Consider the following 15,460-nt stretch of genomic DNA (forward strand, 5'->3'; position numbering starts at 1 on the left):
TAAAACTAGGCTTTTAATATTTCACACAAAACATGCAAACATCTTCAACTTTATGTTATCCAGGTCTTATGGGTTTTTTTTTTTTATTGCACAAAATTCATTTTCCCTAAATGCAAGTATATACAATGCATTGCTATTATAAAATATAGTAAAGCATAATGAAGTATTTTTAATCTACAGTGCTATTGGTTGAGCTTGAGATTCAAACAAATGACTTTCCACTGAACTGATCTCTGTTGCACACTTCACTCAGGCAGTAAGTCATCTCCCAGCTCTTCATCAGCAAACTCATCTTCCTCTGTGCGTTTCCTCGCTGCTGTTTTTGGTCTCTGCATTTGAGGCCCCAATGGATCGACATAAGAAGCATCTAAAATTATGAATACAATAAGAGCAATACGTTGTAATGAGTACAGGCCAGGCCAGAAGCATTTTTCCCTTCACATGAATGAGAAAACTCTAAGCTATTATATAAATCAGTCATTATTTCATACCACAATTTTATCTTCATTTGATTGTATATTGGAGCAACAATGACAAGAAGCTCCTTAAAAATAACAACCATTGTTGTTCCTCACCTATTTCCTGCTGAGTGCTGGCCTCATACGGTTCATTGGACCCGGGAAGAGTTTTCAGTTTAACGCTAAGCCTCTCACTCTTGGCGCTGGTGCCATGGTTGCTTTGTCCACTGTCTGAGAAAACACATCCACATGTTGGACTTGCAAACATTTCTGGAGTGAGTGTTATTTTACAGTAGCGTCTGAACAGAAGAAAAAAAAACATTCGCATTTGAGCTGCCATCGTCGACAATGCGAGCCATGTTGTGTTAGAATACAAAACAAAACAAAACTGAAAAGCTATAGCTCCAGCTTGCACTTGTAGCAAAGGCTCCGTGGCACTAGAATCCTAATTAAAGTAAGTTCAAAAGAATTGCATAACTGAATGCAATTGTGTTGCACAAAGATTGCGGCACACAGCTGCATATCACATCTTGGCTGTGATGACAGGAACAGAGTGCTGAGGGGCAGATGTGAGACTGGAGTCTGGCAGGCAGGTAACTGAGAGCTTTAAATGTCCCTCAAAGGCATTAAAATGACAAGCCTTTTGCTGACATACAGTAGTTTCCCCAACCCTGTCCACCTAACTGAGGAATCATGTCAGAATCACGCTTAAATATTTATCACAAAAACCAAAATCTAAATAAAAACGGCCTCAGAAACACATTTAATGTGACAGCAGTTTATGTAATAGACAAGGTACAGTAAGAATCTGTTGATATCAATTGCACTAATACCAGGATAGTGTTGTTCAGGAGTGTACTTGTGAAATATTTCACTGGTTTATTTGCACTCAGTGCTTTGCAAACAGAAAGGGTGCTGGAAACACTCTGTCAGACAGTGAGAGTGGGATATTCCCTGGAAATAGTGGTTTTGGCAGATAGGACATATTCAGGCATTCACAGCACATGTTTGTTTTCTATTGAAATAATGTCCTTGGATGCTGTATCATTACGGGGAAACTTCAGGCATTAAATCATAATTTTGACATATGGATAAGCAAGTTTAAGTTTTCCATGAAGCTATGAGTTTTCCATTTTTAATCTTCCAGAGGACTGATCAAATAAAGTGCAGAGTGAAATACAGTACATACCTCTGCCCTGCTGCAGCACAGGACTATACTTAGCTTCAGAGCGAGAAACTGCAAAGAAAAGAAAGGAAAAAGAAGACAGATCTCTGAAGAGACAGTGGAATGGCTGGACAGAGAGTTGAGAGCTGAGATAGGCATATAAATTAGGTTGCACCATGCAACATGAAGTTTTTTGTGTGTGAATAAAACGGTAAACCTAGCATTATGTGTTGAATTCAGTTATGACTGCAGGGCTGAATGTGAGGAATGAATGGAATCTGTAATAAAGTGCAATAACGGTTGCAGTAGCAGCAGTTTATTCCTGAGCACAGTGCTTAATTTGTAAATTAATAAATGCCGGATCAAAAACAGCACTTAAAAAAAAAAAAAAAAAAAATGGCACAACTATAAAAGCATCATTCAAGTTTCTGCACAGTCCTAACTACAGCCTAGTGTATTATTCTGTCATACATCTAGCTACTCAGTTGATCAGTGATATTCTCTCTCACCAACAACATTGTTGCCTTTTCCATTACATCAATTTCTGACTGATTTAATTCCCGTTGCTCATGTCTCCTGCTATCCTGATTAGTATTAGAACTGTCCAGAGGTGCAGTTCCATCTTCTCTTTTGATCAGAAACACCATCACCTCTACTTGGGGATATGAAAAATATAAATATGCTTGACTGTCTTACATTTTTAGTGATATTATTTTTGGAATAATTTGTCAGGTATATACACTATCTCCAAACTTTCCGCTGTTCACTGCACGCAAAACAACAAGTAGTAAGCACCAACCAATGAGTGATTTTCAATTTAAAGGGTTAGTTCACCAATTAAAATTAATTGTCATTAATTACTCACCCTCATGTCGTTCTACACCCGTAAGACCTTCATTCATCTTCGGAACACAAATTAAGATATTTTTGATAAAATCCAATGGCTCGGTGAAGCCTGCATTGACAGCAAGTTAATTTACACTGTCAATGCCCAGAAAGCTACTAAAGACATATTTAAATCAGTTCATGTGACTACAGTGGTTCAACCTTAATGTTATAAAGCGTCGAGAATACTTTTTGTGTGGCAAAAAACTAAATAACGACTTTACTCAACAATAACTGGTGATGGGTGATTTCAAAACACTGCTTCATGAAGCTTTGAAGCTTTACGAATCTTTTGTTTCGAATCAGTGGTTCAGAGCGTGTATCAAACTGCCAAAGTCACATGAACCATTGAAATTTCGAAACACTTATGGTGAAAATGACTTTGGTGCTCCGAACCACTCATCAAAACAAAAGATTTGTAAAGCTTCAAAGCTTCATGAAGCAGTGTTTTGAAATCGCCCATCACTAGATATTGTTGAATAATGTCATTATTTTGTTTTTTTTGGTGCACAAGAAGTATTCTTGTTACTTCATAACATTAAGGTAGAACCACTGTAGTCACATTAACTGTTTTAAAGATGAACGAAGGTCTTATGTGTGTGGTGAGTAATTAATGACAGAATTTTGGTTTTTGAGTGAACTAACCCTTTAAAAAAGCTGACTGTTCAAAAATATATATGTTGAGGGCCAACAGCAAAACACAACCTCCAAATACATCCGCATAAACCTGCTCTTGCTTGGTTTCGCTCTGTCTCACATGCAAGCACGCACTGTCACCATGTAATGCACTTTTTTTATAATGCTGGATTGTTTAAAAATAAAAGCCGGAATGCAAAAATACAAAATCTGATATTTTCCGTAACAGGATCTGGCTCAAATTAAACACTGCCTGAGCAGAATGCAGTGCCATGCTTCTTGTAATAGTTATACAGGAGGAGTGTGTGATCTCTTCCTTTAATGTAATTCTGTAGTGAGTGTAGTCATACCACTGGCTCTCAGAGGAGGGGTATTGATGGGGCTTGAGCTGCTCCCTTTCAGGTGCACAGCCATGAATAGAATAACAGAGATAAACAATTAAAGAGAAGAACAGATTACTAACAAAATGAAGATGAAGCTGACAAAGTAAAAGAATGCAGGAAAAGAAAATGCCTTCTGTGAAGGAGAAATTAAAGGGTTGGTTCAACCAAAAATGAAAATTCTGTCATTAATTACTCACTCTTATGTCGTTCTACACCCGTAAGACCTTCGTTCATCTTCAGAACACAAATTAAGAAATTTTTTGATGAAATCTGAGAGTTTTTTTTTAAATCTACAATTGAAAGCAACGAAATTACCACATTCAAGATCCAGAGAAGCACTAAAGACGTGGTAATTTCGTTGCTTTCTATGGGAGAAAACCTCTCAGATTTTATCAAAAATATCTTAATTTGTGTTCCAAAGATGAATGAAGGTCTTATGGGTGTGGAACGACATGAGGGTGAGTACTCAATGACAAATTTCATTTTTGGGTGAACCCTTTAAGTTCTGTCTCGTTACTGTCAAAATGAGTGATTTCATGAATGCGATTATATGCTGTGTCTGACTGGCTGTAAATAAATTACACCACCATTCAAAAGTTTTGGGCCAGAAAGATTTTTTGAGAAAAATTTGAAAGAACTTAATCAGGAAGAATGCATTAAATTGATCAGAAGTGACAGTAAAGACTTTTATAATGTTCCAAAAGATTTATATTTTCAAAGAAATGCTCAGGCATGTGATCAGCTAAAGACAAAAAAAAAAAAGAAAAGAAAACCTGACCACATATAACAGTTTGATGAGCAGCAAATCAGCATATTAGAATGATTTCTGAAGGATCATGTGACACTGGAGTAATGATGCTGAAAATTCAGCGTTACCATCACTTGAATAAATTACATTTTAAAATATAATAGAAAACCGTTATTTTAAATTGTATAATATTTGACAATATTACTGTTTACTATATTTTTTAACAAATAAATGCAGTCTTGCTGAGTTTAAGAGACTTCTTTCAAAAATATGAAAAACATTACTAACCCAAACTTTTGAATGATAGTGTATGCCTTTTACCTGGCTTATTTTTCACAGCAATAGGAATTATGACAGAATTATTTTATGAGGAACCCAAATCAACCGACCACTTAAGTAGCTTCACATCATGTCTGAACTATTCTACATAAAGCAGGCAGTGATCATACCACTGGGCTTCTTGGGGTTTGAGCTGCTTCCTAATGTGTTAGAAGATGTGAAAAGAATATATTAGAAGAAGAGAGAGGTGAGATGCAGTAAGAAGCTGATAACAATCACTTTTTTTGAAAATGAGTGTGTACTGCATGACCTTTAAACCCAGCACTGCCTAAAGCTGATAACTGAACATCACCTGATGTGAGATCCACATCTGATGTCCCAGAAGAGAAGTGAAGAAGGAAAAAATTATATTATTTCTACATTATAAACTTAAAATAAACCAAAATCTAAAGGGGAACTGTTGGATTTAAATCTCTAAATCATGTGATTTAGTTTAGTCCTAAGGGAAAAGGTGTCTAAGGCACAATTATTCACATCACAGGACTAGCGGTCTCCACTAAGTCTCTCCACCTGGAGTCACTATATTAGGGCAGTTACAGTCATACCGCTGGGTTTCTTAGGGGGAGTGCGTGTAAGGTTTGATGTATTTCCTGTTTACCAAGAGAAGCGGATGACAGGTTGATGGAAAAAATAAAGTAAGAAGCATGCATTGAGTTAATGAGCAGTATTTTATCTCGAAAGTTGATTGATGAGGTTGAGTTAAAACCGTCCACTCACCACTGCCAGCGCTGCCTTCCCTGCGACCTCGAGCACTGCTCTCCCTCCCAGATCTCACCCTCTGTGTGTGGGAATAACAGCATGCTGTCAAACACTGGCCATTTCTCCAGCTCTTTAAGCGGGGAATGGGCTTAAAGATTTTATATACAGACCAACACACAGGTTACTCAATAATCAACTATAGGTTTACTGGCTAAAGGTAAGTGAAGAAAAAATCCAGGTAATTTCTCTCTCTCTTTTAGTTTTCAATTCTAAAATATGAAACTCTCCACACGTGATTTAGAGACAGTCGTTTATCCCTCTAGACAGTTATATGTGTTTTTTATTCAGTCCTCACTTGCACCTTTCTATTTCCTTCCATTTAAGGAAACAAAAGAGGCCAGCATATAAACAGCACCAAGAGAAATCAGGGTACCTGCTCTCTGATCTCCTTCATTTTTTCAACTTTCTTCAGTTTGGTGGCATAATCCTGCACCTCTTTTAGTCCCATATCAGTGCACAGCCTGACCAGGAAGCGTAGACCTGCCCGATAGATAAAGACACGAGATGCAATACTACTAAATAGACACAGAGAATCAAAGTTTAAAATAAACTTATGTTGAGCACATTACATTCAACATTTTCAGGAAATTTCCGATGAATGTCCTTGTAGGTTTCAAGTGCCTTCTGATAATTCCCTAAAAAAAATGAAAAATATAAATCAGGACTTTGAAGGCACCGAGATCACAGCTTATGGCTCAATTTATTAAATGCATTATTATTGTCAAGTTCATACCACTTCTCCTGTAACAGCTAGCCACCATCAGCTGCCACTTGACCTGTGTTGGTCTGAAATTCATGATATGTCATTAATATAAATATCTCCACATACATGCAGAATATTCATGAGAAATACATATGATATTTAGTGACTTACTGAATAAGGGTAGCTCTCTCAAAGTACTGAATAGCTTTCTCACAGAACTGGGTGTCAATGTAATATGCTCCCAACCATTCGATCACACTAATGTTTGAGGGAAAATACCTGTACGACTGAAATAAACAACATCATATTATCAATTATTATTTAAAATGTTACCTCATTCAAATATTTTTCTTCAGAATAACTTAAGTTTTCTAACAGACAACCATGATTCATAATGACTGTAATTCATAAATTATACAGAATATTCTTTCTAAATATCCACTGTGACTGGACTGTGATCTGTATGATAGGCAACTATGCAATATCATTTTGTCTAATATATATTAAACATATATATATATATATATATATATATATATATATATATATATATATATATATATATATATATATATATATATATACACACACACACAGTACAGTCCAAAAGTTTGGAACCACTAAGATTTTTAATGTTTTTAAAAGAAGTTTCGTCTGCTCACCAAGGCTACATTTATTTAATTAAAAATACAGTAAAAAACAGTAATATTGTGAAATATTATTACAATTTAAAATAACTGTGTACTATTTAAATATATTTGCCAAAGTAATTTATTCCTGTGATGCAAAGCTGAATTTTCAGCATCATTACTCCAGTCTCAAGTGTCATGATCCTTCAGAAATCATTCTAATATGCTGATTTGCTGCTCAATAAACATTTATGATTATTTTCAATGTTGAAAACAGCTGTGAACTTTTTTTTTCAGGATTCCTTGATGAATAGAAAGTTCAAAAGAACAGCATTTATCTGAAATACAAAGCTTCTGTAGCACTATACACTACCGCTCAAAAGTTTGGGGTCAGTAAGAATTTTTTTTTAAGAAATTAAAGAAATGAATACTTTTATTCAGCAAGGATGCATTAAATCAATCAAAAGGCAGTAAAGACATTTATAATGTTACAAAAGATTAGATTTCAGATAAACACTGTTCTTTTGAACTTTCTATTCATCAAATAATCATGAAAAACATATTGTACACAGATATTTTGTACAATTGTACACATTAAATGTTTCTTGAGCAGCAGATGAGCATATTAGAATGATTTCTGAAGGATCATGTGACACTGAAGACTGGAGTAATGATGCTGAAAATTCAGCTTTGCCATCACAGGAATAAATTACTTTGTGAAATATATTCAAATAGAAAACAGTTATTTTAAATTGTAATAATATTTCACAATATTACTGTTTTTACTGTATTTTTAATTTAATAAATGTAGCCTTGGTGAGCAGACGAAACTTCTTTTAAAAACATTAAAAATCTTAGTGGTTCCAAACTTTTAATTTGAGATTCATTAATTTGTCATTATTACATATTAGTTATATTTAACTACAATTTAAAACATGAATTAAATAGGTCTAAATACAGCTATTTATTTGAAAACAATGATTGCTTCTTTTAGATTTTTATATTTAGGTGAAAAATCATTGATTCCTTGTTTTTATTTTTAAGTACCATATCTGGTCCTGCATTTATTTTATTCAAACCACATCAATAGTTTGAAATGTGACTGATGAGCATGTCATGTCAAGCAGTGGTTTTAGGGAAATAATTTTACCTCATAATAGTACTGGAAAGCCTGAGATTTGTCTCCTTCATTGTCATAGAGGTCTCCCAGTTTGGCCAGCACCTGGGCATCTGTGGGGGTCACACTGGTGAGCTGCATCAGCCACTCAATGGCCTGATGAGGGTCCTCCAACATCTCATATCTAAAGCTGCTTAAGGAATATGACTTTTAACAAGCACGTATCATACTTATGTCATGCTATATATTTCCAACTGAAATTCCACAAACTGTCATAGAACAGAATGCTGATGTTTTAAGGAAGGATACAGATTAGCCAGCTGGTACATGACCTGAGCACTGTTTCTGAGGATAGCGTGCAGTTTGAGGAAGCAGTCCAGGGCTTCCTCCAGCCTACCCAGCCTCTTATAGGTCAAACCTGCATGAGGATACAGAGATTTCTGCTTTAAAAGGATTTACATTATTAATGCATATTCTTGGTCTCAGAAACATTTTAAATGTAGAAAATGAGCATGTATGATGTAAAATGTACATGCAGTGTAACCCTTAGGATGTCATATTTGTGATTGCAGACCTAAGTTATAGAGGGCTTCAGTACAGGATGAGTCATTGCGAAGAGCCTCCTTGTAAAACTCTGCTGCTTTCTCATAGTCCTCTTTCACAAACACTGTGTTGCCTTTGTTAATGAGGGCAGCAGGGTTATAGCGGTCGGCACTCATGGCCAGCTCAGCATAGCGGTCAGCCTGGTCATAATCTTTTTCCTGTAGAAGACAGCAAAAGAAGCAAAACAAGAGCATATCTGTGAGAACCTGTATTTATGTGATAAATACAGCAATTTCCAATTCTTTAATATCAATGCGTTATAGTTTTATACTCACCAAAAAGTAGAGAAAAGACAGATTAGTGGCAGCGGCACTTTTTACCCGGCTGTCCTTCTTCTCAAACATCTTTAGCGTCTCCACTGCCTGAAAACAAAGTAAGTGATTAAGCATATTCATAAAGTTCGTGACATAAATAGATGTTTCACTATATTTTCTTTGAATAATACTCTTGAGATACATCACATTACATTTGCTACTACATGAAATGAATGAAGCAAGGTAACACAACACAACATCAGCACACATATACAGGGCTTACTGCAGACACACACAGGTTCTCCAAAAACGCAAACATACCTCAGCCTCAAGAGTCATGCAGATGGACAGGCAAGAAAACAAAATAAAATGGACCATTGAATGTGAAAAGTGTTAAAAGACAGAAACAAGGGTTCCACACAGACATAGAGCAAAATGGCTCTCTTCTGTGGTAATATGTTGAATGCAACGCAATTTGAGTGTCTCCGGGGTCAGATCTACCTGTTTGAAGTCCCTCTGTCTTAAGTATGTAATAGCTTTATTGATCTCCAAGTCATTTGCAAGCTCCACATATTGTGAACCCTTCACCATGTCCACACACCTAAAAAAGTACCAAATCAAGCTTCAGCACAAACTGAATGAACAGTTTTGTTATTCTGTTATAAATGATCTTAAGTATTAATAAAGAATTATAACTATTCAAAATAAATACTAAATAAATATTGTTAAAGGGTTAACAATCACTTGAATAACAATATTGTAATACTTCACCCAAAAATGAAAATTCTGTCATTAATTACTCGCCCTCATATTGTTCCAAACCCGTAAGACCTTCGTTCATCTTCAGAATACAAATTAAGATCTTTTTGATGAAATCTGGAGACTCCTCCATATACAGCAATTTAACCACCACTTTCAAGGCCCAGAAAAGTACTTGTTAAAATAGTCCACGTAACTTCAGTCAGTGGCTCAACCTTAATGTTATGAAGTGACGAGAATACTTTTTGTGCCCCAAAACAAAACAAAAATAACAATTTTATTCAACAGTCTCTTCTCTTCCATGTCAGTATACTGAGTTGGCGTTCTGACGTAAAACCCAGAAGCGCTGCACTGTCTATACAACGTAAACCACAGAATGACACAGAAGAGAAGAGATTGTTGAATAAAGTCATTATTTTTGTTTTGTTTTTGAGCACAAAAAGTATTCTCGTTGCTTCATAAAATGAAGTCATGTGGACTATTTTTATGATATCTTTAGTAACTTTCTGGACCTTAAAAGTGGTGGTTAAAGTGCTGTCTAAAATGGATTAGTCAGATACCTCTCTGATTTCATCAAAAATATCTTAATTTGTGTTCTGAAGATGAACAAAGGTCTCACGGGTTTGTAACGACACGAAAGTGAGTTATTAATGACAGAATTTTCATTTTTGGGTGAACTAACTATTTAAAGGAACATCATGAGCAAGACTTGCGATTTAACGCCTCTTCCTCTTGTGGAATACATAAAGACCTTTTAAGACTTTAATGTTTTTGAAAGATGTCTCAAGTCTCTTATCTCTTACAGTAAATTACAGTAACATTATGAATTATTAATATAATATAAAATAACTGTTTTCAATTGTAATGTTTTAAAATGTAATTTATTCCTGCTATATCAAAGCAGAATATTTGAATAATAAATGCATAATATTTTTGTGGCGATGCATTTTTAATACAACAGAGATATATTTTTTTCAGGATTCATTTAATAAAAAGAACAGCATTTATTTGAAAAATAAATCTTTTGATCAACTTAATGCATCTTTTCTGAAAAATCTTAATGACTCCAAACTTTTGAACAATAGTATAAGCTACTTACCAGTCAAACCCAGCTGCAAATGATGACTCAATGGCTGGAGCAATAAGCTTGGCTGAGGTCATAATGTATTTTTCTGCTAATGCTTTCCTAGAAGGAAAAACAAAACAAAAATACTGATAGAAGACAATGCAGATACACTGAAATGAAATATGTGGAGATTAATAAATGCCAAGCTGTAGTATCATAGATCCAACAGAATGTGCAATACATTATAATACCTCTCCCTTTCCATTTGGTGAAGCTTATCATTCTTTATAGCCTCAATCACCATGTTTGCATGAGAGTCATCCTGAAATGTACAAAATAAACGTGAAAAATAAGCGGTAATTCAGATTAAATGTATGACTAACAAAGATTTTAACTATACACTCACATTTGCAGGGATATACTTGTCTTCATCATCAATATCGAGGGGCACACAAATGAGCTTCTGAAAAGCTTTCTTCATCCTTTCACGGTCTCCAATGGCATAGTAGCACAGGATGAGGTTGAAGCCTGTCTTTATGTTGGGACTCTCACTCATGATGTACTCAAAGGATGTGATGGCATCTGAGTACTGGCCCATATGTATGAACACAACACCAATGTTCTGCATGATCTTGATCCTATACAATAAGGGAAAGTTACACATTGAAAATCACGCCGTTCACACAACAAACGTACTAAACTAAGTACTGACCTCATTGCATTGTGGGCATTTGAGATCTGATCCAAAGCCATGCGGTAAAATTTGATGGCTTTTGTGTAATTCTTTTGCTTGAAATAGATATTTGCCATGTTTACTTTCAATCGTCCTATAGTAGGGAAAGTGGTTATAGAAAACCTAAAATTAGAAACATTTATAGCAAAGAGAAATGAATTTGAACTAAGATATTTTAAATAATATTTAAAATTCGCTCACCGGCATTATTGAACATTTTGTTCTTCACAATGACTTGGTACGTGTTCAAGGCCTCAGTGTACATGTCATTATTGGCATATTGGTTTGCTAAATTAAACAACACCTGAACAAAGCATAAATATGTAATGAGAATTTTCAGAGTTTTCAGTCAAGATATGTATTTTATATGGAGCAATATACTCACAGAGTAGGTCAGATCCAGATTGATGTGGTCTGCGGTGCCTGTTTGTTCTCTCTGTCTCACCAGAGCCCTTTCCTTCCTGCCCGCCTCTTTGGCTTTCTCTAGAGACTGGAGAAAAAAGATAATTCAGCATCTAAATATTCATCCTTCAAAATAATTAAAATCACGTATAGAAGTTATAAAGCTACACCCACCAGCTGAAGATCCCCACGAGCATGAGCGAGACAGCTCTCCTCTATCAAATCATTCACCTTCTTTTCCAGGATCTTTATCTTTTCCTCTGGACTGCACAAGAAAACAAACAATTAGACCAAAAAATTGTGTCCATCTCCAAGTAAAACTAAAGATGTCAAGGAGGATCTAATAAACAAAACTTGTCAATTGCTTCTCAAGCACTATGAAAACAGATGGACACATACGTGTCTTCGTTCTGTTTCTCTAATGGAGGGGCTGGTCCTTTTGCTTGTCCCAGTGGATCAAACACTGAGCCTGAAATTTCAAACAATTAAAATGAAGGAGCCTATCATATTTTCCACCAACTCAGAAGTTAAAATGTATTCTTTCAGTATCATTATGAGACAGTTAAACAGAGTTCCTGGACAGCACATGTGCAAGAGGGTTTCATGTCAGAAGCACCTCTAGCTATAGATGAAGAGTATCCTGCTGCCCGCACTGCAGTCATGGGACGAGCCGCACCGTCCTGTACAACATACAAAAAAAAAAAAAAAGAAAATTAATAAAATTTCATTGCATTTTTCATATAGAAAAAATAAGGCAAGGCAAGGCAATTTTATCTGTATAGCACATTTCATACACAATGGTAATTCAAAGTGCTTTACATAAAGAAAAACCAAATACATAAGAATAAAAATGGAATGCATAAGAAATAAAAATAACAGTAAAAACAGAGAATACCACTATCTGGATGGAAGAGTTAGAAAGTTTCAGGGAGTTTTTTGTTGTCCGTCAATGTAAATCTAAAAGGATCTATCCAACAGAGCGGATCTAAATGGATCTTCCTCAAGCTGGAGGGATAATTGTACTCAACTTTTTTGTCCGTCAGAGCGGATCTAAAAGGATCTATCCATCAGAGCGGATCTAAATGGATCTTCCTCAAGCTGGAGGGATAACCTTACTCAACTTTTTTGTCCGTCAGAGCGGATCTAAACGGATCTATCCATCAGAGCGGATCTAAATGGATCTTCCTCAAGCTGGAGGGATAACCTTACTCAACTTTTTTGTCCGTCAGAGCGGATCTAAACGGATCTATCCATCAGAGCGGATCTAAATGGATCTTCCTCAAGCTGGAGGGATAACCTTACTCAACTTTTTTGTCCGTCAGAGCGGATCTAAACGGATCTATCCATCAGAGCGGATCTAAATGGATCTTCCTCAAGCTGGAGGGATAACCTTACTCAACTTTTTTGTCCGTCAGAGCGGATCTAAACGGATCTATCCATCAGAGCGGATCTAAATGGATCTTCCTCAAGCTGGAGGGATAACTGTACTCAACTTTTTTGTCCAACAGAGCAGATCTAAATGGATCTTCCTCAAGCTGGAGGGATAACTGTACTCAACTTTTTTGTCCATCAGAGCGGATCTAAAAGGATCTATCCATCAGAGCGGATCTAAATGGATCTTCCTCAAGCTGGAGTGATAACCTTACTCAACTTTTTTGTCCGTCAGAGCGGATCTAAACGGATCTATCCATCAGAGCGGATCTAAATGGATCTTCCTCAAGCTGGAGGGATAACTGTACTCAACTTTTTTGTCCGTCAGAGCGGATCTAAACGGATCTATCCATCAGAGCAGATCTAAATGGATCTTCCTCAAGCTGGAGGGATAACTGTACTCAACTTTTTTGTCCATCAGAGCGGATCTAAACGGATCTATCCATCAGAGCGGATCTAAATGGATCTTCCTCAAGCTGGAGGGATAACTGTACTCAACTTTTTTGTCCGTCAGAGCGGATCTAAAAGGATCTATCCATCAGAGCGGATCTAAATGGATCTTCCTCAAGCTGGAGTGATAACCTTACTCAACTTTTTTGTCTGTCAGAGCGGATCTAAACGGATCTATCCATCAGAGCAGATCTAAATGGATCTTCCTCAAGCTGGAGGGATAACTGTACTCAACTTTTTTGTCCGTCAGAGCGGATCTGAAAGGATCTATCCGACAGAGCGGATCTAAATGGATCTTCGTCAAGCTGGAGGGATAACTGTAAAAATATTTATGTCAGGTAACTGTGCGTTTAAACAGTACCCTTACAGACAAATCTTCCTGGACTAACTCTGTCAGAGGTCCATCCAGGGATAACAAATGCTTACTTTTTAATTCTCCCAGCTCTTTCAACCAGACAGCAAGACTTAAAATGAATTAAAAGTCAGAAATAAAAAGATGATATATAAAATAAACAAGAGATCGAGTCCCACCTGAACAGCTCCAGTCATAGGCCTTCCCATCGCAGTGCCAACAGGAATCCGAGACTGGAATATTAACATCAAAAATATAAAGACATAAGAGGAAATAAATAGAATCAACTCAGCCTCGCAATCCCTTACTGAAGCAAATAAAGTCAATTTCTATCTAACCATAAATGCATTTGTTTTTCCAATATTTGATTGGACAATCTTGATTCTGACTGTACTGTATATGCCCTGACAGCTTTCTTCTTGATTATAAGACATAATACATTCTAACATGCCATCACGCCAACTTAAAAAGCTATTTTACTTTGAGTCAGAAATGTAGTAGTGTAAATCCATGTGCTCCTCTCACCCCATAAGCTGTTCCAATCGGTCGCCCTCCAATAGCAGTGCCAGGATATTTTGCGGTCATCTAAAATTGTTCAAAAAACAAATGTAATGTCTATTATTAATGAAATATTGCTGTGTGCTGATGTGCTTCCATACAGCACCTTCTGCAGCAGATCAAGCAATATAACTTACTGGTGGTCTTCTGCCATGACTTGTCCTGACGGCCTGCTGGAAGCCCACATCGTTGTGAAGGTCCTGCAGGGACAGGAAAATGATGATGCAAAAGCAAGTTCGTAAAATGCATGTCTAAGGTGTAAGTATTTCTGCACCTCTGAGTCAAAAGTCGGATTGTAATCATTGTAGCCTGTATACAAATCATCCTCCTCTTCCTCTGGGACAAGATGCACGTTCTCCATCTGAAAAAACAAACAAAACAAAACCATGGAAGTCTCTGATGCTACATTTGTCGATATTTTAATACATTTTTGAGACATTATATTTGGATAAACAGGAGACCATATAGGCTAATTATTTATCCAGCCTATTAGGAACATATTTAAAACAAGAAAAGAAAGAAGAAACTCTTAGGCATTATTTTGAACAAATATGCGAGTTCTTCTATTACAAGCATTTCTTGACAGATTAATGTACAAGTTCGTTTAACCGTTACACGGCTAGTATGTTACCACACCGCTTATCTCGTATACAAGTTAATTGTCTGTGGTTGTGAATTATGATCATTTAACTTACCCGGAAAAGAGAACAGTTTGCTTACCTAAGAAAAGTGCTAATTAATATCCGTATTAAGATGAAATATTCCGGAAAAATAGCGTCTGTAGCCTAGCAGCACCTACAGCTCGCTAACTAAGCTGAGCAACACATCGGTTGCTAGGATACAAAGAGGGGTTGCCTTTAGGCACACAAGAGAGATTTTACCATGTTTCGATGTTACAATGATTATGTTCGTGTCTTTAAATATTGTCTTTTAACATTACATTTCTAAATATACGTATAAACTTCTGAGCTAAAATCCAATGAATTATTCTTCTGCAAAATTCTTGATGTATTTAGGCACGAGTGAGACG

General features: G+C 36.2%; 1 protein-coding gene across 3 annotated transcripts; it reads right to left on the minus strand.

The window, feature by feature from the left end:
* Nucleotides 1–11: 11 nt before the first annotated feature.
* Nucleotides 12–15,431, minus strand: ift88 (intraflagellar transport 88 homolog). Of its 3 annotated transcripts, XM_067408880.1 has the most exons (28): nt 15,151–15,431; nt 14,705–14,791; nt 14,568–14,630; nt 14,398–14,457; nt 14,052–14,105; nt 12,256–12,319; nt 12,039–12,108; nt 11,814–11,904; nt 11,623–11,727; nt 11,439–11,541; nt 11,217–11,331; nt 10,911–11,142; nt 10,756–10,826; nt 10,538–10,624; nt 9,181–9,280; nt 8,701–8,787; nt 8,397–8,583; nt 8,132–8,240; nt 7,856–8,006; nt 6,248–6,363; nt 6,107–6,159; nt 5,943–6,008; nt 5,747–5,853; nt 5,332–5,392; nt 3,495–3,539; nt 1,648–1,695; nt 576–689; nt 12–367 (listed from the first exon to the last, which is right to left on the minus strand). In XM_067408880.1, exons 2-28 carry the CDS (start codon nt 14,789–14,791, stop codon nt 246–248), a joined length of 2,568 nt encoding a protein of 855 aa, XP_067264981.1. In that variant the 5' UTR covers nt 15,151–15,431; the 3' UTR covers nt 12–245. The 3 variants fall into 3 exon arrangements, with proteins under 3 accessions (XP_067264981.1, XP_067264982.1, XP_067264984.1); XM_067408881.1 differs by lacking the exon at nt 3,495–3,539; XM_067408883.1 differs by lacking the exons at nt 1,648–1,695; nt 3,495–3,539.
* Nucleotides 15,432–15,460: the final 29 nt, after the last annotated feature.

This window comes from Chanodichthys erythropterus, chromosome 14 (genome assembly GCF_024489055.1).
Source record: "Chanodichthys erythropterus isolate Z2021 chromosome 14, ASM2448905v1, whole genome shotgun sequence".
In the NCBI taxonomy this organism is placed as follows: domain Eukaryota; kingdom Metazoa; phylum Chordata; class Actinopteri; order Cypriniformes; family Xenocyprididae; genus Chanodichthys; species Chanodichthys erythropterus.

Coding starts and splice junctions, on each gene's coding strand:
- ift88 (XM_067408880.1), bottom strand. CDS start 14,791: ATGGAGAACGTGCATCTTGTCCCAGAGGAAGAGGAGGATGATTTGTAT. Junction 11,143..11,216: donor AATGCCCACAATGCAATGAG/GTCAGTACTTAG, acceptor CTTATTGTATAG/GATCAAGATCATGCAGAACA. Junction 6,009..6,106: donor TAGCTGTTACAGGAGAAGTG/GTATGAACTTGA, acceptor CATTTTTTTTAG/GGAATTATCAGAAGGCACTT.